The sequence below is a fragment of the Leguminivora glycinivorella genome, chromosome 13 (genome assembly GCF_023078275.1).
Source record: "Leguminivora glycinivorella isolate SPB_JAAS2020 chromosome 13, LegGlyc_1.1, whole genome shotgun sequence".
Taxonomy (NCBI): domain Eukaryota; kingdom Metazoa; phylum Arthropoda; class Insecta; order Lepidoptera; family Tortricidae; genus Leguminivora; species Leguminivora glycinivorella.
Genome location: NC_062983.1, coordinates 8,574,064 through 8,598,744, shown reverse-complemented (window position 1 = coordinate 8,598,744; position 24,681 = coordinate 8,574,064). Strand labels below are relative to the sequence as shown.

The window sequence follows — 24,681 nt, the reverse complement described above, 5'->3', positions numbered from 1 at the left end:
AGGTATCGCAAATTAGTAAAGAACTTGTATGAAGTTCTATTTTTGAAATTATTACAGTTAACTAAAAGTGAAGTGTAATGAAATATTATAGTTGACTAAGTGTCAAAGACTATCTAACACTGAAAAGTCAGCACTTATAGTTTAGTCTGTGGTGTCCTAATTGACAGATTATAAAGTCGACGAGTAGAAAAACTCTTTTATGTCATAGAAGGAGTATTCTAAGGGCCATTTTCTTAACTTTTTTAAAAATTGGTGGGTACTGCCTGCATTTTTTATTTCTGCTTATATTAAACGTTAGTGCGTTTTCACATTATCCGATCCTATATCGGATGTCGGAAGGATTTCAAAGGCAAAAATCAAAGATGGCGGCTTAAATTTATGGGATATTGGTCCGATATCGGATCGGATAATGTGAAAACCCACTTAAACGTTACAGCCTGGCAAAAAGGAATAGAAGGGCCATTTTTTTTTTCAAAGTTGTCCACCCGACTTTTTTTTGGATTTGGAAATTTTTATGTGATTTCCACTCAGAATCGCGAGCTCTTTCAATCCTAATAGGAGAAAAAAAGTGTCCCAAGGTTTTTTTCTCATTCCGTTACCATTTTTTCATACACATTTTGTATGGCGGTAACGGAATGGAAAGTCTAAAAAATGTATGGAAATCTTGGGACATTTTTTTTTCTCCTATCTCTATAGGATCGAAAGACCTCGCGATTCTGAGTATGTTACAAAAACAGTGGGGTGGACAAATCAAAAGTGGCAATATCGTAGTGTCGTCCCTTTCACAGCAACATGTGTGAAAAAACGGGACGAAACTAGCATGTCGCCACTTTTTGTCCCTACGCTTTTTTGGCTGTATATTCTCAAGCAAAAGGTACCACAATGCTGCTTACTATAAGGACCGTCTGATCAATTATTCGTCTAAAACACGAGTAAATGTAAATATCGTCCTTATGGTATAGCTATTTGTGGTACGTATTAATTGAGAACGACATAATTTAAGCGTACAGGTGCCGTAGCCGAATGGTATTTCTGCGACGCGAAACGAAAACGAAACGCCGCGAAAGGTAGCCTGTCTCTGTCGCGCCAATACGCACGAGCGATAGAGATATAGATATCTACTAGCGTTTCGTTTCGTGAGCGTTGTGCCATTCGGCTACGTACCCAGATGTCCTCGATTGCTTTTACATAAACAGGCTAAGTCGTTTGATTATTTAGCTACGATGGAGAACTTAGGATAATGAAAAATTAGCCAAGTTCTGGTCAATTTTTTTTTTAATCTTCGTGATGTAAAAGTACCTGTGTTCGTCAGTGACCCCGTAGATGCCACTTTCAATCTTTAAGTAATTAATTGATCAATAAATGTGACAGAACATTTACTGACACTTACTGACTTACCCTACCGTATCTACATCAATGTACAGATTTAAGCTCATTACAACTTGATATATTTGTAATCCCTTTTCTGTTACCTATTTACGAAATGTACAAAAAAGGCAGATAAGATAAGAAGGTACGACTTACAATTGGTAGGAACTATCCTTTCTCATTTAAAGTTACATAAAATTGGTAAGTATACCTACCTGCATCCACTACGCACGGCACGCAGCTACTTACGTGTGCAGATTCTCACGGATATTTGACCAAGGTGCATTCATTATTCTTAATTAGATTTATGGCCAGATAACAAGGCATGAAGTCGTCTAAGCGTGAATAATACACATACGTTGTTTCCTAGTAGCGGCCTCTTGATATGAAAAGACCAAATTCTGGGTCCAGGCTCCAGATATTGCAACGAGTTAAGGTGAAGAAATGTACGCATATTAATGAACTCGACTGTACCTGGGTGCGTAGCCGAATGGCACTAACGCTCACGAAACGAAACGCTAGTAGATATCTATCTCTATCGCTCTTGCGTATTGGCGCGACAGAGCCAGACTAACTTTCGCGGCGTTTCGTTTTCGTTTGGCGTCGGAGAAATGCCATTCGGCTACGGGGCCTGCTTATCCCACCCAATCTGATACAATCGTTAGAGTTGAATAACATATAACAGTCAATTTTAACATTATCATCCTCCTTGCGTTATCCCGGCATTTGCCACGGCTCATGGGAGCCTGGGGTCCGCTTTGACTACTAATCCCAAAATTTGGCGTAGGCACTAGTTTTAAGAAAGATGTTAAAATTGACAGATATTTTATTAAAATTAGAAATTAAGTTAGCAAACCCCGATTTTTCGGTTGCAAACGGTTAAATACCAAATATTGGCTTCTGTCAAATGTATTGTATTGTAGGTACTGTGTGGACTGTGGAGTTTTTCAAGCGCTTTGTTGCCTACCGGTAAGGCATGATTTTTATTAATATTTTACCATTACCACTAGGTACTTATTATGGTATTCGAAAAGGAAACCGGACTCACGACAATTTTAAGTAATTTCTATTATCTACTTAGGCTTCTCGTCTATATTAATTGCTATTTTTATAGATTATGTAAATCCCGAACTTGGCCATGCTCTGCCAATCGGCATGGATCGAGGCCGTGCGCAAACTGGTTGGCAACGGTACCGCGGTCAGCCACCTTACACCCTGACACTGTCACCAGCACCTAATAACACACCTAACAACCAAACACCCATAAATATAGGAGTTGCGGAAACTTTCCTACAAATAAATAAAATAATAAAATAAATAAATATTGGGGACACCTTACACAACTTAGCCCCAAACTAAGGAAAGCTTCTACTATGGGTGCTAAGCGACGATATAATACGTAAATAGATAAATACATTATACATAGAAAACATTCATGACTCATGTACTAGGTACAGTCGAATTCATAACTCAAAATTTGGGAAAGTTGCAACAAATAGGTACTCATGCAATCGATTGTATGTACATTGTATAGGGAACTTGACTGTAGTTAAAGTAAAATATTTTATACCATGCACGAAATAAAGCATCAGATAATTATAAAACAAACATGGACAGAAGTTATTTTTAAATCCAATTTCTATTTAATAAGGCAGGTAGAAATATAGGTATAAAGTAACTGAGTTGACCGTGACGTCCCTCTATTCGATTTCGTAAAAATTCCATATTACAAGTCGTTCAAATTCGTTTTGACAGTTTAGAAAAGAAACTGATTTGATTAGGAGGCAAGTAGCCTATTGTTAAGGTATTAAATTAAGTTTAAATGCGGACAAAATGCCAAAAAACAATGTACAGGACTTTATTGTTTATACCTTAAGGCCGTGGATCCGTATAAATAAATGAGAAATAAATAAATATTATAGGACATTCTTAACACAGTTTGACTGAGGCCCACGGTAAGCTCAAGAAGGCTTGTGTTGTGGGTACTCAGACAACGATATATATAATGTATAAATACTTATATACATAGAAAACATCCATGACTCAGGAACAAATATCCGTGTTCATCACTCAAATAAATGCCCTTACCGGGATTCGAACCCAGGACCGCAGCGTAGCAGGCAGGGTCACTACCGACTGCGGCAGACCGGTCGTCAAATATTTATTTAGGTATTTTTGGCACTTTATCCGCAACTATGTTTCGATGTTTGGATTATTTATAGTCTATATTCATCTAGCTAAACATACTTGTATGTTATACTCGTAGGTAAGAACAGTAGGTATTTAGAAGGTATATTCCTAATTAATATAAACTACATTATGTCCCTCAGTGCAAATTTACAGTTGAGAATGCAACTCATGTAAGCATTAGTGGTAACATGTATCTCAATTGTCAAGATTTCAACAAAGATGCACCTATTTCCAAAGCGCAGGTATTTACGCAAAGTAATACTAAAGTCGATACTATAGGCACCATCAAATAAAATGTTAACATTATCACTAACAGTTAATAAGTAAACATAAATGGCTTAAGAGGGCTTTCGTGTTAAAAATAGTGAAATCGCAACCGAGCGCTTGATCATACCGTGTGTAGTATCAAATTAAAGGGCTTTGCGAGTAGTTTATAAATATATATCACATTATAGGACTTTTTCTACTTGGTCTAACAAAATATGAGAAAATGTCCAAAAGTGGTAATAAGTGTACCGGTGAAGGCTCGTTTTCAAAAAATTGGCAAAAATCAATAATAGCAATTTATAATCACTAAGGCATAACAGAAATTTAAGTAAACGTTGCAGATTAATTTAGTACAAAACTTACTTCGATGTGATGTAGATTTTCAAAGAAATTGTCACTTAATTTTAGGTAATTTCTGAAAAAAATTGAATTCGCCTTAGGCTAGTTTACTCTTTTTCAAAAACTTAAAATAAAAATCTAGTCTGAAATGATTGTGGTACAGGATATACGAATTATAAATTTACCCGTTTTAATATTCAAAATTGTCCAAATTTTACAAATAAGATCGACTGATTCAGCTCTATACGTGCGTTTTTCTAAACGTGCATTAGAGAAAAATTCATAATTAATTTAGTGAGTTAGTTTTCAAAAATCCAGTCTTATAAAAATCAAGATAATAAGATGCTCTAACTGGAACTTGAATTAAATAAATCTATTGGATAACGGAAAGTGTAGTATTTCACCGACTAAAACTATCAATTTTACATTCTTTTGACGTTTTTTTTGAAAGCAGCCTTAAGCTATTGAAGCAAACCTGAGCCATTCGAAGTGCAGTGTCATATATAAATAAATATAGGTACATTTAAAATAACTAGTAGGAAAATTCAAGTAAATCTCGTTATATAACACCTGCATAATTGCAAACCTTAATAGTTTAAGGACAACTCATAGACTGGTACTTTACCATATGACCAGTATGCACCGAAAGTATCGTTGAGTACACAAGTGAAAAGCTGTAAGTAGGTGTCAGTAAAAAACCATACCATATATGACTGCAGCTACGATCATTTACAGGGATTGCTTTAGAGCTTAATGCTTTAGAACAATCCCTGTAAGCCCTCAATTACTTTAGGTTAAAAAAGAGAGTAAGAGAAAGGCTACGTCAGGGTATCTCATTATATCGTCACTACTTTGAAAAAATCTCGTATCTCACGCTGCCCCTCAAAGTTAAAACGCAGTAAGTCTATATGCATTGCATACATACTTATTACGTTTTTCTTTTCATTGACAGAAGAAGATACAAGTTTTTTTCAAATATGTAGCTGTTCGATATCATCTCTGTCAGCAGGCCAGGCAGGCAAGCAAGGGTCGCGTGTAAACGAGGCCATCCTTTTTTCGCACTATTTGTAAGTGCGATAGGGATAGGCACGTTGCCATAAATTTATCCAACTAGTGTGCACCTACGCCCGCAGGTGTGAGGCATTTGCCATAAAATTTTCAAAACGTAAGTCACGTGAATAAGGAGATAATAGCTCAAACAAGTAATTAATCTGCAATGTGCAACCATAATAACTAACTACTACTATATACTGTGTAACATATTTGAAATAAAAATAAATAAATAATAATAAATAATAAATAATAACCACAAAATTAAAATTTTGAAAAAACCCCCGACTGCGACATAGTAGACCGATTTTCATGAAACATGGCTAAGAACACTCCCGACTAACTCAGCTTTCAGACAAAAAAAACTAAATCTAAATCGGTTCATCCGGTCGGGAGCTACAATGCCACAGACAGACACACACACAGATAGACAGACCAGACAGACAGACAGACAGACACACACACAGACAGACAGACAGACAGACACGTCAAACTTATAACACCCCTTCGTTTTTGCGTCGGGGGTTAAAAATGCATACTACTTTTTTAGACCTTGTTATTTCCTACAAACTGACACAATTTTACAATTTTATACTACAACTAGCTTGTGCCCGCGGCTTCGCTCGCGTTACATTCGAAAATTTCGGACTGCTCTATACAAACGCCCACCCCCTTTTTTTAGGGAAATGGGGGGTTAGAAAGAGACAAAAAGTAGCCTATGACACTCTCCATCCCTTCATCTATATCCACTTAAAAAATCACGTCAATTTGTCGCTCCGTTTTGCCGTGAAAGACGGACAAACAAACAGACACACACACTTTCCCATTTATAATATTAGTATGGATTAATAATGCGATTAGTATCTCGGTAAACATTTCCCACGCGCCAGTACCGGTAGATCCACCTAAGCAGCCTTATTTTCATTAGGGAGATCGAACTTGATGCTCCACTCCCGCGCACGCGATATCGTTTGATTATTTGATATTATTTGATTATTTAATATTTGTGCTATAATGGATAAAAAGCTGTGTGTCGTATTTGTTGCAATTATTGCTGTTGCTCAAGGTAGGTGTATCGACATTTAATCATATATTATGTGTTTATTTCACATTTTTAATAATATGCAGTAGTCTACAACATATATTACTCTTCTTATTTTTAATTAGGTTACTTATTTTTTGGTCTAAGTCCTTCTTATTTTTTTGTATTTAGCTATTATTTTCATATTTTTAATATAATAGCTTTAAAAAAAAAGTAATGTACATTGTGGACAATCACTTTTTTAATACATAACATAAGTTTCTCCAAATATACTCAATTATCTAAATTAAATAAAATATAAATATTTAGCATTCCGTACGTACGAGTACGGAAAATTACGAGTACGGATTATTTTTTTCTACGTAGAAAGCTATATCTGTACCTATAAATTTAGTGGTATCATATCCGTCAGTCAGTCTGTCCAACTGCTTTCTTCCGTGATCATATCTAATAAGAATAGCTATATTCTATTAATACTATTAAGAATATCGTATGAATCTATCAAAGTTAGAAATAAGAATACATATAATTTAATTAAATAGCGAGGAAAGAAAAGGCTAGTAATTCTGAGTAGAAATAGCATTTTTTTTTTTTTTCAAAAATATCACACTTCATAAAAGTGGCAAAAAAAATGGAAAAGACGAGGAAATGCTGCCAGCATCTTGGACACTATGCCTCAGGGGGCCTTAGATTTTTTTTTTGCCTAGTTTATAATATTTATTGTACCAAATTTTTATTTAAGTGTAATTAAATAGGGCCCCTACAGATAATATGTTTATTTGACATGTTATTATAAACTAGGTGTGCAGCAACAGTCCAATTACGACCTCAGCCGAAACAGACTCGGCTCCGGGAATGGTGAGTGTCACTTCTACGGCAAACATCGTCACATGCAATAGTTATTTGTTTTAGAAGGGGGCAAAGTTGTTGTTAAACCGCACGTGCCAACATTGCCAACATTGATACCCCACACTCAGAGAAAAAACAACCAGTTTTCATGTTCGTTCAACAAGTTTTTGGTTAAAATAGCGCCTATGTGCTCTTTGGTTCAAACAAGTTAGATTTTGTTAAGTGTAACTACTTAACTAGTACATTCTACAAGTTGCTCGTCAATTGAATCAAAAATATATTTGAATCAACAAATCAATTTTATAAAAGCAACATGACACATTTTGTTTTAAACAGATGTTTGACTGATTCAATCAAATATCTTTTAACAATTTTGACCTTGTTGTTCGAACAAATTCGACTTGTATCACCAATATTGTGCTTTATTCCGCTTACTAAAATATTTTGTTTTAATTGGATAAACCCGCAACAAGTCGAACTTGTTAAATTCACAATGCAAATTTCTCTCAGTGCAGCAAGAGAAAGATTCAAATATTGAAGTGCGTGCGTAGCGACTGGTTCAGAATGTGGAATCTTGAGCATTGCGATGATTTCAAGCCACGTAGATTTAACTTGCCTCCGAGTCAAACACAACATTTTTTTCACCACACACAAAAGAAAATAAGTATTAACTGTAAAACATCAAACTAAATCAAATCCGTTAATTTATTTAACATTATAATTCATTTTTAACGTGAATTCTAATAGCCAGCTTACTTTGCACTCTTGTTGATAAAATGTAACTTTTCGAAGTAGCAAGAATGCTTTTAGGTACTAGTTGGTATAACTATGTACCTATTTTAATGGAGCTGTCGCTATCACGAAAGCTATTCAAAAATAGGTTCACTTTCGACGATGTTTGCTTTAGATACAAGTAAGCCTGTCACAAAATTGTATGGATAGAGTTGATTCACAAAGAGTCGGTATCACCGTCTCAAACATTAAAAGTCTGTACCTACTTACTAAACTTAAACAACTTTTAAAAGTTTAGGTGCTCTCTTAGTAAGTTATCTGTCTGGAAATGGTAAAATAGGCCCGAAGTTTACTGTAAGAACTAAATTACTTAAAAACTTTGACTCTGATAGAAACACTCAGCTATTGCCTAATATCCATTTTTACATAATCGTAAGACGTCCTAAAGTCTATTCATTATTTTTTCAAACTATCCATTCAATTTTAATTCTAGCAGGATTTAAGAAATCGTCACTACTTTAAAAAAAACTTGTATCTTCGTCTGACAATGAAAAGAAAATTGTAGTAAGTATGTATGGAATGCATAATTGTATATAGACTTACTGCGTTTTAACTTTGAGGAACAGCGTGAGATACGAGATTTTTTAAAAGTAGTGACGAAATATCACGTCATTCACCATTCACCATTCGTATCGCGTCATGCCTATAATTCATTGCGTTTACTTACGTGCATTTATCTCATTAAACACTTACCACTGTTCATCATCAGCATCAAACAGAAGTAGGTAGGTAAATAGCAAAAAAAACTATATTGCAACACATCATTATTCGTATTATCTTATTATAACTCCTTATTTGGCCACTTTGACCGTCATTATAGAATACTAGCTTTTGCCCGCGGCTTCGCTCGTGTTAGAAAGAGACAAAAAGTAGCCTATGGCATTCTCAATCCCTTCAGCTAACCCCACTTAAAAAATCACGTCAATTCGTCGCTCCGTTTTGCCGTGAAAGACGGACAAACAAACAGACACACACACTTTCCCATTTATAGTAAGTAGTATGGATTTATGATTCAAAACCATCATTTATAGGTGTAGGTAATCTACCACCCAGCTTAATACCTACATCAAGTTAAAATTTGTATGAAATTACTTTGCACCCTTCACTATCACTATCACTACATAGTATAAAACAAAGTCACTTTTTCTGTCCCTATGTCCCTATGTATGCTTAAATCTTTAAAACTACGCAACGGATTTTGATGCGGTTTTTAATAGATAGAGTGATTGTAGAGGAAGGTTTACATGTAGGTATAGTACCCGTGCGATGCCGGGGAGGGTCGCTAGTTGTTAATAAAATGCAATTTTGCTATCTGCTTTCGAATAGCAAAGAGAGCCTTTACCAGTTGGTGTGGTGAAAATGCATTTTTGATGTAAATCTGGCCCCCTCTAAAATTCCTTCTTTTGGCCCGCAATGAAAAAAGTTCGCCCACCACTGCTCTAGTTTTATATGTGTCCATGGGAGGCGGTAATCGCTTAGAGCCGGCGATCGGTCTGTTTTTATGTGGCGCTCATATATCGTAAAATAAAAAAGCTACAGTTTGGCTACGAATATTTTTCACACTTCATTTTCATGCCCATCTCAATAAGGGTTGAATTAAAATAGTACATTACGATACAAGTGCGTAAAAAAGGAAGTTCGAAACGAGTGGCGATAAATTAAAACACGACCGAAGGGAGTGTTTTAAATCGACACGAGTAACGAGTTACGAATTTCCTTTTTGCACGTGTATCGTACGACGTTTTTCAGTACAGATGAGCCTTCAAAGTTTCGACCTGGCATATAATGAACCCCTTCTCGCACTAGTGCGTAAAAAAAACACCATCTGTACTGAAATAGTACATTACGATACAAGTGCGTAAAAAAGGAAGTTCGAAACGAGTGGCGATAAATTAAAACACGACCGAAGGGAGTGTTTTAAATCGACACGAGTTACGAATTTCTTTTTCGCACGTGTATCGTACGACGTTTTTCAGTACAGATGAGCCTCCGAAGTTTCGACCTGGCATATAATGAACCACTTCTCGAACTAGTGCGTAAAAAAACGACCATCTGTACTGAAAAAAAAGTTATTCTAATTTTATTCAGTGAGTTTAAGACTCTAACCTACAGTCTTCCTTGAATGGTTAGGCTGCTCGTTATATGTTAGTATTATCTCAGCAGCGTCTCACTTGTCAAAAAATACCACAAAAACACCTGCATTGTTACCGACACGTAAACTGATAAAAAATACCGACAATTTAAGATGATTATGCTAAACTAACGACTAACGCCAACTAATTAATCATCTAATTACAATGGCTCGAAACAAGGACGGGCGAGTGTGTTAAAACTACAATTAGGTAACTTCTCAAGCCATAAGGAAATCCTTGGTGTATAAACTGAGCCACGGTCTGTAGAACATCCATCATTCAGCGTGTTAGCTTGCAATCCAATTAGATTTCATCTGCCGAATTTCTAACAGAACGTTCCTTCCTGATCCTTTTAAATATTGGTAGGTACACCTTCGATGTTTTCATAGAGTTAATTTTACCCTCCATTTAAAAGGCTAGAAAAACATTTTTTTGTACCAATTCTACTGCCCCTTCTCAAGGGGTGTAAGCGCGCGGTTATGTTATGCGATAAAATAAATAAAAGCAGTTAATTTTACCCTCCATTTAAAAGGCTAGAAATAGTTATTTGTTTTACAAGGGGGCAAAGTAGTTGTTTAACCGCACGTGCCAATATTGATACCTGAGCAAGCGAAAGATTCCAATATTGAACCGCGAGCGTAGCGAGTGGTTCAAAAAGTGGAATCTTGAGCGTTGTGAGGGTATCAAGGCACGAAGGTTAAACAAACTTTGCCACCGAGTGAAACACAAAATTTTTCACCACACCAACACGAACAAAATACTAACTATAAAACATCAAATTCAATCAAATCCATCAATTTATTCAATATTTATGATTCAAAATCATCAATTATAGGTAAAATCTAGCAGCCAGATTAAGATGATGAGTTAAAATTTGTATGAAATTACTTTGCCCCCTTGTGGATAAAATGCAGTTTTGCTATCTGTTTTCGAATAGCAAAGTTAGCCTTTAACAGTTGGTGTGGTGAAAAACATTTTTTTGTACCAATTCTGCTACCCCTTCCCAAGGGGGGTGAGCGCGCGGTTATGTTATGCGATAAAAGCAGCGATAAATGCATGCAAAACATACGTACAGATTTGTACTTTACTCCGTCGGATTAGTAGATGTTCGTAAAGATAAGGTTGAAACAATAATAACATTTGCATTAAAAAATACGTAGTACTTAATTATGCAACTAATTTTAACCGAGTTGTGATTTTTTGGTCAATGATAATATTGAATTAAACTTATATAATTGCAGGTTTACCTCCATTAAAATTGTAATGAGATTTCACGGTCAATGAATTCCTCAAATTGTATCAGAGCGCCTAGCCAAGTGTCAATCGTTTTCGCTGCGGCTTTAATGGAAAAGAGATAGAGACACAATGAGTTTCGCAATTTCTCCAAGGTTCATTTTTATTAACCCAATCCCAAAAGTTTATGAATGCGACTGTCATTGCCATACTTGATACCTACCTAAATAATTATGTCCTTTCAAAGAGAGGCGAAACATAGGCTTTATCTCATTCGCCATACCTACCCGGATGTTTTGAATTTTCTTGCAAGTTTAATAATAATACCTATCAAATGAAATTTTCATAATGAATATTTGTCCGTTTTCTAAGGAACAAGCTTTGAACCAAAGAATATAATACTCACTAGGAGCTTTGAACCTACCCTACTACTTTATAGGCGCTTCTATGTTATGTGTAGACAAGAAATGCCAAATGTTCATGAATCCATCCATTATTAATACAAAACTCATGCACTGTAACCAACCACATCATTTTAACCATCACCTCATCTCATCCAACCACAGGTTTCAGCCTAAGAGACATAGCGGCTTTTTTCCTAGGCGGCTACGGACAGTACAACCCGGACTACCCTCAGTACCCGAACACCGGTCCGGGGCTCTACCCCAGCGGGCCCGGGTACCCGGGACAGTACCCTGGGAGCTCCTACCCGGGTAAACCCGGGTTGGCTGGCCCCCGGGCGCGCACCCGGGTTGCCCGTTGTGTGACTCGTCGGTGTATAGCTACTGTTCGTATAAGGAGGCGCATGATGCTTGCTGCTGCGAGAGGGATTCTGGATGTAAGTTTATAATAGACTAACTCAATAACAGCTGTTCACTTTTCGTGCTGTGATACCCTCGTAAGTGCGTTTTCACGTTATCCGATCCGATATCGGACGTAGGAAGGATTTCAAAGGCTTTTGAAAATGGCGCCTTTCATAATTAATATCTGGGCGACCGAGCTTCGCTCGGTTCTATTTTAATATATCACGTCTTTAGATAAAAAAAAAACTCTTATAAATACAAAAACAAAAAAAAGACAAAAAACAAAAACTTAATTTCTGGCCGGGATTCGAAACCCTGACACCTACGATCTATCTGCGTACATTAGACCGACCTCGTGCGACTGAGCTACGCGGAATCGATGCGCGCGCGGCGAAATTAAGGACCATATTTTACGTTTACAAATGCGAAAGAAAAACTCATGAAAACTCGAAAATTCGCGTTTTCCGGGATCTAAGGCTACGCTAGATCGATTTTTCACCCCCGAAAACCCCCACAAAACAAATTTCAGCGAAATCGTTAGAGCGGTTTCCGAGATCGTCGGTATATATAAATAAATAAATAAATAAATAAATAAATAAATATACAAGAATTGCTCGTTTAATAGTATAAGATAAGATAAGATATCGTATCAATCATATGTACGAGTATATCCGTTATCGGATCAGACACTCACTAATGTTAACATAATGTAATGTTCGACAGTCCACTTTTTGAACAATTTAGATTTCGACTTTATGAGGTGTAGGTACAATATTTAAATTATAACTAGGTATAATATCATACTATTTCATCTAATATAGGTAAGGTAAAATTATGTTGCTGTTCGTACAAAAATTTGCTTGCATATTTAAAAAAACTAATTTAATTAATTAGCTATTAAGTTGCTTGTCGTTTGCCTATATTGAAGTAGGCAATAGGTACCTACCTACTTGTACCTATTGTTATTTTCTTATATTGAGGTGAGCAGTAAAACGTAATACCTATAACTAAGACTCAATCGGCGCGTGAACTCTCATGCGATTTTGGATACATTGTATTGTGGACTATACTCTCGTATCGTGTAAATACGCCCTTAGCTATTGTGGATATCCTAATGTGCTGGAAAAACAATCTAAAATCATTCTTCTATCCACAGACAGCTACAACTGCCGCAAAGTCGACTGCAAGTACCTGTACGCGAACTCGTGCCAGGAGTACAACCTGATCTCCAGCTGCTGCTGCGTGGACGTGAAGAGCGCCGGCGCCGTGCCCGTCGTACCGGTCGCTGTCGTTGGATAGACTCCCTTATAAAGGGGCCCACTGAAGACCAGTCCGCTGGGCAACGGAATGTTAGTTGAAAGTAAAAAGTGACAGCGTTCAGCATACTGGTCTTCAGTGGGCAGCTAATTGTAATACTGTTCGGTTCGGCGGGGAGTGTAATAGCGCTCTGTGCTCGCCCGCGTCCACCCTATGCATCGTCGACTCATGATTCGACATTTGTATGAGCTTCAATAGGCGAGACGACTAAAAAAAGTAATTAGTCCGTCAGTTAGATTATCAAAGAATTTTAGACACTTATTTTTTCTTTTTTCTCGTAAACGAAGGGTCACGACGGTACGGTGCGTTGAAGTTTCGCGTGACGTCACGCCTAGGTACAATTTTTACATAGAAGTGACGTCACAAGCCCCCACTCCGGGACTTTGATGCTCTGTATCTTTCTATTTTTTCGTTGATTAGAAAGAGCGAAAAGTATGTGTTCAGTATTTTTGTTACGATCTAACTGACGGACTAAACAGAATTCCATTTTTTTATGTAGTCGTCAATTGTTAGACAACTAACATAAGCGTGCACTCAGGCCTTACCTACCTTGCCTACATTAATTCTTGTATCTTAGTCGTAATAAACATGCCTGCTACATGCGCCATGTGCAAGAGCCACAGCCACAGTTGTAAATAAAACTGTCCAATCAGATGAATTTAAAGTAGTTCTCCAGTGTTTAAGTCAGCGAAGTAATATGTGCAATTGTGCATCTCATTTATTTCACTTTGGAATCTATTCTATCCGACGAACGTGTGTGTAGAATGTCTTCCTTCATTAGAAATTAGTGCAACTATAGCAATTGTAATTAATTTAAACAACTTAAGAAATTTTTTGTCGTTTTATAATAACACTTGATAATCAAAACTTATTTTGTATCTCCCCCTACAATTTTGAACTTGATTGCAAAATGATATGGTTGAAATCTTGTAATACTATGCCCGTCAGTGTTTACATGAACATTATTCGTATCTTAATGGTATTTACGTTACAGGGTACAGTTTTGATTGTTAACTGAATGTAAAATAAGGTACATAATAAAATAAAACAACAAAACTTTGGCTTACTCATTTATGCACCTCTAAAATTAAGAGTACCACTGGTACTACGCACTGTTGTAGAAAATCCGACACAGCCGGCTATCAAAATTCAACTTTATCGTTATAACGAGTCAAAATTCGCTTGGGTTGAGAATCTCACAGATATACCTAGGCGCATTACCAGGACTATCACAGTAAATCGCGTACAATACTCCTATTGAAAATAATACATACGATGCTCGGTCACGCCCATATCTAGTACAAACATGAGAAATCTACCTACTGGGACACTCGGACCTACTAGAATACAGCTTTGAAAAATCTTGTATTAATATTGAATTCCATTTTACAAAATAAATCATGCATTATTCTTCATACAATACAGTAACTGCCTTTTTAACCTTTTCACCACTAAGTCATAAACAAAAGTAGGTACAGGTGACGGCAAAATAATGTCAACCTTACAAGAATTATACCTTATTTAGTTATTAAGATTATACAATAATACTTGATAGTATGAAGGGTAATTTAACACAGTACTCGGAAATATGAGTTTTTTGCATTAAATTTGACAAAACTGTATTCTTAATAATGATCCAAGTGTATTATCACTATGTCCAACATCAAATCTTCGACCTTAAACAGTAGTTTTCATCGCAAGATCTATCACTCGAAGTTTTATATTGGACGTAGTGGTAACCTAAAAAATACAGAATAATACATAACACTGGCATATACGAGTAAACTACCCACTGAGTTAGCTAAGTTAGGCTAATTCGAACCGATTCTACCAAATACGAATTAGAATATTTGTTTAATTGAAACTAGTTGTGTCTTGGCATAACCATTTTTGAAGGATGAATCAATAATGTTAACTTATAACATACTCATTTTTTAAGAACAGAAGAGCGTCGCAAAATAAAAGCAACGATTTTAGGCCACTATAATGTAAGTGCGACATTTCAATACAATTAAATTTCGTTCTCTAACTTTACAAAAATCCTGTTTAAACTACCTTCAGGATTCATTTGACGTATTATATAGTCAAAAACCCCTATTGATATTATTTTTTTGAGTAACCAAGTTATACCAGGAGTTCCTCATACATACTAGTGTAACTATCCTTATTTCTAAACATACAGCGACCAATATGATAAGAACTCGTTTCCTATTATTAACCATTTTAAAGAACAAACATACAGATGTTGGTGATATTATGAATTTTATGAACAACATTTTATTTAAGCATTAAACATACGAAAATACATGTGTTTAAATTACAATAATACAAAACAAACTGCATGCTGAAAACCTGTTTTGTTTTATTTTTTCAATATATCATATAATTTGGCAGATGCAAATATTTTATTAACCATTTTCTTTACACAAAAACTTTTGTATGTTTAATGATTTTCATGAACTATCAGCATAAGTAATTCTATGGTATTCGTTTTATACCCAAAGCATTTCTCAATGTGTATTACGAGTAAAATAACTTAAGAAAAAAGGCGTTATGCAACACATGCGAAAAAAAATAGTTGCCACTCATAATTTTTTTATACTAAAAGGAAATAAGTGTCATTTAATGGCAGTGTACACTTGTAAAGGCACAAAATAAATATCCAAACATTTTCTTCCCGATAAAACACAATGCTAGCGAATCTAAAACAAAATAATTTTGTGCCATATTAAAACATGAAAAACGCCTCATTTCTTAAGTTTTTACTTATCAAGTCTCAGTAATAAGAATAGATGAAAATAAAGAAAAATTCTGATTACTTAGAATAGTTGAACAAAGTTTTGGCATGTATGCTCCAATACTTATGATACAATCACTAAGCTTATCTCAAAAATAAGACGGTAGAACACTGGGACATGTCCATTCGTTTCTATCAATGTAGCTTTGATTTTTTAACACTTTATTCTCATTGAAGCTAACTGATTTAATAGAAAAGAAACTAAATATTTGCAAAAATAAAAAAAATCTATGTGTAGGTATATCAACTAAAATGGAACAGCCATGCTGTTGTAAAGATTTTTTCTGGATTTTTAGTTATTTATTAATTTATTAAAATCTTTTTGGCAGAAGGGTGTGGGTGTGGTCTATATAGGATTACCCTTGATCAGATATACTTTTTTTTACTATAAATGTGCTTACAGTTCGTGCAGAAGGTGCCTGCGTACTACTGAATAATAGTCATATTGGTTACAACCGCAAGGCTTTACAGCCATATTACATAGCTAAGCATAAAATGTAGTATAAAAACCAGAGCTACACGTATAGAAACCTCTGTTGGCGCTCAACGCATCCTGTAGTGGTTCTTCTCTTGCACCTGGCACAGCTCGCCCTTGAAGTCGATCTCGATCTCGAAGTCGAGATCGCGGTTGTTGCGCGCGTTCTGCCGCATCGAGAATGTGCCCGTTATCTCTTCCTGCTTCTTTACCTGCAGAAAAAATATAGGATGAATTTATGCGATTTTTAAACAGAGTTGACAGTAGAACGCAAAACGTTTATAGTTACCAATACGTAATATCTCTACCGAGACCCATCTGACATAGGTACTAATTACAGCTCATATCCTAAAAGATACTTGTGAAATATAAAAATAAAATATCTGGGCTACCGAGCTTCGCTCGGTTCTATTTTATTATATCACGTCTTTAGATAAAAAAAAACTCTTATAAATAAATAAAAAAAAACAAAAACTTAATTTCTGGACGGGATTCGAAACCCGACATGCGATCTGTCTGCGAACATTAGACCAACCTCGTACGACTGAGCTATGTGGAACCGCCGCGCGGGCGTCGAAATTAACGACCATATTTTACTTTTACTAACGCTAAAGAAAAATACATGAAAACTCGAAAATTCGCGTTTTCCGGGACCTAAGGCTACGCTAGATCGATTTTTCACCCCCGAAAACCCCCACATAACAAATTTCAGCGAAATCGTTAGAGCGGTTTCCGAGATCGTCGGTATATATATATAAATAAATAAATATACAAGAATTGCTCGTTTAAAGATATAAGATTTAATAAACTGAAGACTAGTGCGAAGCTCAACTTTTATTTCTCCATTTGGAGAAGGAGATCGGACATGCCAGCCGATTTCTATTGAATACTGTCGCAAGTTCTTGAACCCACTCACTTGTAGATGGACGCTCTTATTATGCGATATACGCGCATCATTTCCATGTGTGTGTACATGCGAACGACCAGCGTCGTGTCACCACGCACGCACACAACGACAAAGTTTTCTCAATGAGCTCCGGCTTGTCCACTCTTCAGTATTAGGTATATACTAATCACTATCCTATCACTGTCTATCCTGTGTCATATATTTGTGTTTTGTACAATAAAGAGTTTATACATACATACATACATACACTATTGAGTTAGGTGTGTTATTGAGCACTTACAGTCATGTACTCGTCGAAGTAGAAGACGGTCTGCTTCCAATGGGTGTAAGGGGCTTCGGGCGCCGTGCTGAACCCGAGGCGCTTGTGAGACTTCGTGAACTCCACGTTGAAGAACGTCACTAGCGCCTGGATGAAGTCGTTGCGGCGGACCTGTCGATACACAGATAAAGATCAGCCCCACATATTTTATTTGAATGGGCTTACTCTTGGACACAGACTAGCCAAAGGCAAAAACGTGGCTTATGATCGAGTGAGCTCGCCCAGAAGATGCCTGTTCTCCCTACATTTGAAGGTTGCCTGGTTATATAAGCTCGGAAATATAGCCGCCAGCGAGAATAGTTATTTGTTATACAAGGGGGCAAAGTTGTATTTTAACGCCGAGTGTGGAATTGAAAAACGAGCAAGTGAAAGGATTCTATAGTTGAACCACGAGCGAAGCGAGTGGTTCGACAATAGAATCCTGAACTTGCGAGTTTTTCAACACACGAGAAGTAAAATACACTTGCACCCGAGTGTAACACAAAACTTTTCCCCTCACTATAGCGAGGAAACTACAACGCAAAAAATGCGTTTATCACTGTTTCCAGTAGTTCCACAGGTGGTAAATCATCTTTATTACTAGATTCACCTACTTTTTATCAATTTTAAAGCTGTTAATGTGACTTTATTCAAGGTCAAATTACTTTACCCACTAGTGGATAAAATGCGTTTTTACCCGCTGGTATTAAAGGACAAAACACGTGTTTCCGTGCTGGTGAGGGGAAAACAATATTATTAAATCAATAATATTCTACATCTGAAAGCTGGTGGCGCAAAGGTTATCCAAGTTGCTTTCCAACAACAGGAGGAAATTGGACGTAAGAAATATAATTTTTCAGTCATGATGATGATGTGTTCCTGTTATCCCTCACTAGGGACATAGGGCTCTTAGAAGAATCTTCCACTTTTCACGATCCTGGGCGACTGCTTCCAAATCCTTCCAGCCTAGTCCACTTGCGCCAGCCTCCTTCTCCACTGACCGCCTCCACGTGGTACAAGGCCGCCCCGACCGTCTACTGCCAGGTGATTGCCAGCAGAGACCCTGCTTGGACAGGTGGTTATCTGCTCTGCGTAGCACGTGCCCTATCCATCGCCACTTCCGTGCGCGTATTTCCTGGCCTACGGGTTTTTATCCCGTCATCCGCCACAATTTTTCAGTCATACTTAGGCAAAAAACATTGTGAGGAAACCAACAAATCACAACATTTAACCTCAGTATTCAAAGAGAAGACAGTCCTTTTTATGAAAACCTATGTGAAAAATATAACTTAATCATGATTTTATACTTAAAATAGTTGACTGATGAGGGTGTATTTAAGACATTACATGGAAAACGTTAATAAATGTTAATATAAAATAACTCACTTGCAAATGGAATTTGGATTCAAAGTTGAGATCTTCTTTCTTGACCGTGTAAAGATCTATTTCCTTCAGCAGACAGGAATTCGTAACTACCTGTAATGTAATAGACATAAAAAAATTATATGTAGTAGTTAAATTATATGTAGTAGTTAACATGTTACTAATTAATCATTATTGCTCTATCATTACATTATTTAAGCTTGGGATAAACTAGATAGACATAGACTACTAGACGGCAAATGACCCAAGACACATCGATCACGATCATCAAAGACACCTCGGACAATGTCGATCAAATGACGACCGGTCTGGCTCAGTCGGTAGTGACCCTGCCTGCTAAGCCGCGGTCCTGGGTTCGAATCCCGGTAAGGGCATTTATTTGTGTGATGAGCACAGATATTTGTTCCTGAGTCATGGATGTTTTCTAATATGTATATAAGTATGTATTTATCTATTTAAGTATGTATATCGTCGCTTAGCACCCATAGTACAAGCCATGCTTAGTTTGGGGCTGTAAGGTGTCCCCAATATTAAAAAAATATATATATATATATATGAAAGAAGCGCGTTCCTACATAGTCTAAGGTCATGTAGGCGAACACGTACTATACTTCTATGAGTGAGATAAGACAGGTAGAGTGGTCATGAGGTCACGACGCCGCTGCCGGAGATTAACCACTGAGTCGTCCTTGTCATAGCACAGGCTTTAACTGCACAATTTGAGTTACCCAACTAGTAGTGTCAGTCTTCCTGAAGATTATCAGATCTATTCTTACCTGTTTCGCGTCTACTACATCAACCAGTGGCTCGGAGATGGCCACCTTGCGGATGGAAGACATGTCAAAGCCATACACATCATCCCACCAGTTGATCTTCTCGTCCTTGTACTGACGGTCCTCAATGCCGCAGATGAACAGTGTGCATCTGAACAAATATTATACATGTTTAATTTCGTCCACATACAATTTCTCTGTTATAAATAAAATAAGCCTTTATTACTGTTTTTTTTTTACAAATAAGGTTTTAACTTAAGGGCCGGCTCACACAGGAATAGCAGCGGTCGGCAGCGGCCGGCCGCGGCTCGCAGTGAACGGCAGCGACCGGCGGGCTCTCGTCCCGCCGCTGCCAACCGCCGCCATTCCGGTGTGAGCCGGCCCTAAGTGTTTGGACGTCCAAGATGAGTTAACTAACAGTCTCCCTTAGAATTTGCCATGTTATTCTATCACTTGCTATGTTTCTCCATATTGGTCCTATCCTGTGATTTCCTTAGGGATTATCTACACACAGGCGACATACGTCGTAAGATGCAGAACGGACGCCAGCGCCGCGCCGCCTGAGTGTAATTTAAAAAACGTCTCCTTAGTACATTCTGTGTAGGAAAGATGTAAGACGCGCAACAAGTGTCGCTTGGGTTGCCGCTTAATTTCATCCTCCCATCTTTTCCTATCTCTTTCCAACTCCCTCTTCTCTTTCCAACTCCTCACCCAACACCCTCACTATCTACATGTTTGCAAAAACATGATGATGATGATGATGAGATCCTGTTATCCCTCATTAGGGACATAGCTCTCAGAAGAATCTTCCACTTTTCATGATCCTGGGCGACGAATTCAATATACTACATAGTCATAAAACTATGGAAAACTATACGCGATATAATCCGTTTCCATAGCTTTATTTCATGAGTAACTATAGGGGTAATTTATTTATTTATTTACAAAACATGTTAACAGCATAACAGTCGAAACTAAATCACTGCTAACTACATAGAATAAAACATACAACACAGCAACAGTAAATAACAACAAAAGATATCTAAACACAATTTATCTTACATTTTAACTGAAACAATCTTTTTTTTAATCAAAGACAATATTATATACTACATCGTTTATATACTACATATTATATACCATCTCACCTGTCCGGAAACAGCATGCCATCAGGCTGCAGCCACTTGTCGCGAGCGAACAGCACTGTGTCCAACATGCTCTCGTAGAACAGGCAGTAGCCCATCCATTCGGAGATGATGATGTCCACTTTCTCAACCGGCAGTTCAATCTCCTCCACCTGATGAGTGTAAAATTAATAACCACATGAAAGTGCCAAAATCTTTATGATTGTAAGAAACTCTTAACTACCATCCACACTCATAAGACGCATGTCTTGCGGCGCGCGCCACGCCGCCGCCACGCCGCCTGAGGCGCGTCTTACGTCCTTCCTATACAAAATGTACTGAGGAGACGTTTTTTGAATTACATTCAGGCGGCGTGGCGGAGACGTCCGTTGCGCGCCGCGAGACACGCGACGCCTAAGTGGGGATGCTGCCTTATGTTATGTTATGTGTCAATAAAGTATAAGTTTATTAATTCAGCAAGTAGAAACAACCTCTAGAAACCCAGAAGCAATTGTTTTCTGATCTAAAACCCAATAAAAGTTTAAAATAGATTTGTATTAATATACTATTATTCAGATTCTTATTTGTATTAAATTCCAGCAAAACAACCTGTAGTCTCTATGAAATCTATGACATAATACCACTTTGCAAAGATCCCAACAGTCATGTATACAATAGGGTACTTTTCTCGTCAAAAACTCGACACAAAAAGTGTTTAACTGGGCACTAACCTTGCCCTTGATGATCTCGATGACGTCATCGAGCCGGTTGGCCTCAACGATCTTGCGCGCGTAGTCCACGATGTTGGAGCACTCCACGGCGATCACCTTAGCTGCCCCAGCTTTGGCGGCGAACATCGACAGGATGCCCGTGCCGCAGCCTATGTCTAACACTATCTGGAAGTTACAAATTCAATAAATAAATGGACATTCTTACACTAACTGATTGCTATTTTATAAGATCCACTCGTAGATCACTACAGCATAATTGAATAAGGCAGTGAAAAACGATTATGCACACAACTTATTTGGAAGAATGGCTTTATATCATGAATTACAGAAGGTGAACTGCTTACAGCAGCCAGAAAAATCCTGGACTAAAACGAATTTCCAAGCTGACTGGTAACTAGATGGGAGCTGGCAGTGTTTGAAAGGTTAATAAGTTATTAGCAGAGGGCGGAATTGCTCATGGCAAAAATCAATAGAGTTGAAACGTTAAATTTTATCGATATTTTCAGCTATCGATAAATTCAGTCACCTTTTACATTTCTGACTTTAACATTAACCTCTTTGATTAGCTATTCGACCATTTGATTTTGACCTCTATAATTAGTTTAAAAGTAAATTGTATGACATTTAATTGTCATTTCTGCCACTAGTCCTTTTGCAACTAATTTTATTCACGTTTGAAAAAAAAATGGTTAATCCAAAACGAAAAACAGTCAACAAATGGATAATGAAGTATCCTAGTCTTACTTACGATGAAAACAACTTAACAATATACTGATAATTTCAGTTTAATCAATAGTCCATAAAAGTTAACATTCAACTTTATTGACGTTTGATTTTTGCCATGAGCAATTCCGCCCTCTGGTTATTAGCGACAGCCCAAGCTTACTCAGCAGCATGTTTGATAGCGAGAATAAGGAAATATTTAAACTGTGTATTTTCATAAACATTTCACTGATATCAAACTCAGTGCAGTTTGTTTGAATCAAGTCATTGTATTGTAGGTAAGGGACAGGCTATTACACATGGAAAGAATGAGCAAAAGAGAGTTAGCTGGCAAAAAGTGTATGAGAGAAAGTGAGTTGCAAAATGGTAGACCTTTGGTGGACTTTAGCGTATGTGAGGAATGTTGGGATTATGAAAGCGATAGAAGCGAAAGATGTATGTGAGGATCGAACAAAATAGAAGTTCGTGGTCTCTGAGAAACACACGTGACTATAGTATGTATGTACGTAAGGCACACAAAATATGACAAAACGAAGTGTATAGCTGCAAACACAGCAAAGCAAAGTTAAAAAATGGTTTTAACTTACTTTTCCCTTAAATAAGTGTTTATTGTGGTACATAGCATTCCTATACGTGAGTGTGCGAACTTCATCCTTTAACATCTCCTCGTGAATACCGAAATGAGCATACGAGTCAAAATAGTAGTCTCTTGAAGTCATTTCCTCCGCCGTTACATTCTTGTCGGGCCCTAAAAAGAAACATTACATGTACTTGGACCTCGACAAAGGAACACGTTTTTACTACAAGTACTAAAAACAAGCATGGTGATGGTGTCGGGGAACTTACCGTTTTCCACGACGGGCGTAGACGCTGCCGAGGTACCTTCTTGAGCGACATCCATGCTTTCCATTTCAAATTAACACTAGTGGAAAATGCCGAAAATCTAATTATAACCTAGCTTTGTACGTTATATACGCCGAATCGATATGTTGCAGATCAAGCCCAAGTGACTATTAATTTGAATGTATTTTCACACTCTTATTACTTCTTACTAGCTAAAGGAAAGTTAAAAATGAATAATAAAGGCAATTAACCACTAATTCACTATTTTACGAAAAAAATGCTGGAAGCAGGGCGCAAATCCTCCGAGCATATCTTTTCTACTTTTTTTTTCTCTTTCGTGCCATAGGCTAAAAAATTCATGCACATTGTTCTATATGGCAACATTATAGCTCGCACTATGTGAGCACAGTATAAGGATATATCAGTAGTTAATCTCCGGCAGCGGCGGCGCGGTCGTTACTACTGCGCAAGGTCACGCAGGGTTGTACAACGTTACTATAATCGACTTCGTACAATGTAAGTTGTTGTAAATCTAATAGGTACTATTAACTGTAAGTAGGTTTTAGTATAACAATACCACGTCATGACACCACATTAGTCAGTATTGAAGATACAAAAAATCATTATAAATATATTACTCTCATACGCGCAATAGTAGATTGTGTAACAATAATTGCAAAAGCGTTAATTTAAGTGTTCATTTTATATGTTTTCTCTAGAATACACCCAATCCATCACAATAAAAAAAAGATTCGTTTGAACTAGAAACGTAGGTACCTACTGTCCTACTCGTATTAGTAACTGTGTATGGCGCTATGCTAGTACCAACGCTCTTTCTACCTTTTTATCTAATAAAGATTCAAGTACGTATTTGTTTCTTAAATACTGACGAAATCATATTTACATAAAATGTTTGAATAGATGTTTGCACAATATTTAAGTAGGTACCAAACTTTCGAGCTAGATAGATCGCAGCATCTACCTAAATGTCGTTACAGATAAATCCTTATTGATTTTAATGTGTCATTCTAGCTTTAAATCTCACTTTTACGCCATTTACGTAAGCAATAATGTACCTAACACTGCAAATATATAACAACCACTTACTTTTCTGGGTGTCTAGGAATTCTAAAGAATGACATTTCCGCATTTTGAGAACTTTCCATACACCCATAAACACTACAGTAACGAAAATATGTCTTCGGTGCTGACGTCATTTTCTCCCGAACTCAACACGTCAACACA

General features: G+C 37.0%; 2 protein-coding genes across 2 annotated transcripts; one reads left to right on the top strand and one right to left on the bottom strand.

The window, feature by feature from the left end:
* The first annotated feature begins 6,120 nt into the window (after positions 1-6,120).
* On the top strand, positions 6,121-14,859 carry LOC125232490. Its single transcript, XM_048138173.1, is given in 5 exon segments — positions 6,121-6,280; positions 7,058-7,114; positions 11,829-11,992; positions 11,995-12,100; positions 13,222-14,859. Coding segments are annotated over 5 exon segments (522 nt in total). The 5' UTR covers positions 6,121-6,228; the 3' UTR covers positions 13,365-14,859.
* A 1,010-nt stretch (positions 14,860-15,869) lies between these two features.
* On the bottom strand, positions 15,870-23,752 carry LOC125232489 (protein arginine N-methyltransferase 1). The gene is made up of 8 exons (XM_048138172.1): positions 23,440-23,752; positions 23,181-23,341; positions 21,871-22,035; positions 21,164-21,312; positions 20,019-20,166; positions 19,246-19,335; positions 17,842-17,991; positions 15,870-16,866 (listed from the first exon to the last, which is right to left on the bottom strand). Exons 1-8 carry the CDS (start codon positions 23,501-23,503, stop codon positions 16,723-16,725), a joined length of 1,071 nt encoding a protein of 356 aa, XP_047994129.1. The 5' UTR covers positions 23,504-23,752; the 3' UTR covers positions 15,870-16,722.
* Positions 23,753-24,681: the final 929 nt, after the last annotated feature.

Excerpts from the sequence above, each read along its gene's own strand:
- LOC125232489 (XM_048138172.1), bottom strand. The coding sequence starts at position 23,503 with ATGGAAAGCATGGATGTCGCTCAAGAAGGTACCTCGGCAGCGTCTACG. Across the intron at positions 21,313-21,870 it reads TCGAGATCATCAAGGGCAAG|GTGGAGGAGATTGAACTGCC; the intron begins GTTAGTGCCCAG and ends TACACTCATCAG. Across the intron at positions 20,167-21,163 it reads GGCATGCTGTTTCCGGACAG|ATGCACACTGTTCATCTGCG; the intron begins GTGAGATGGTAT and ends ATATTTGTTCAG.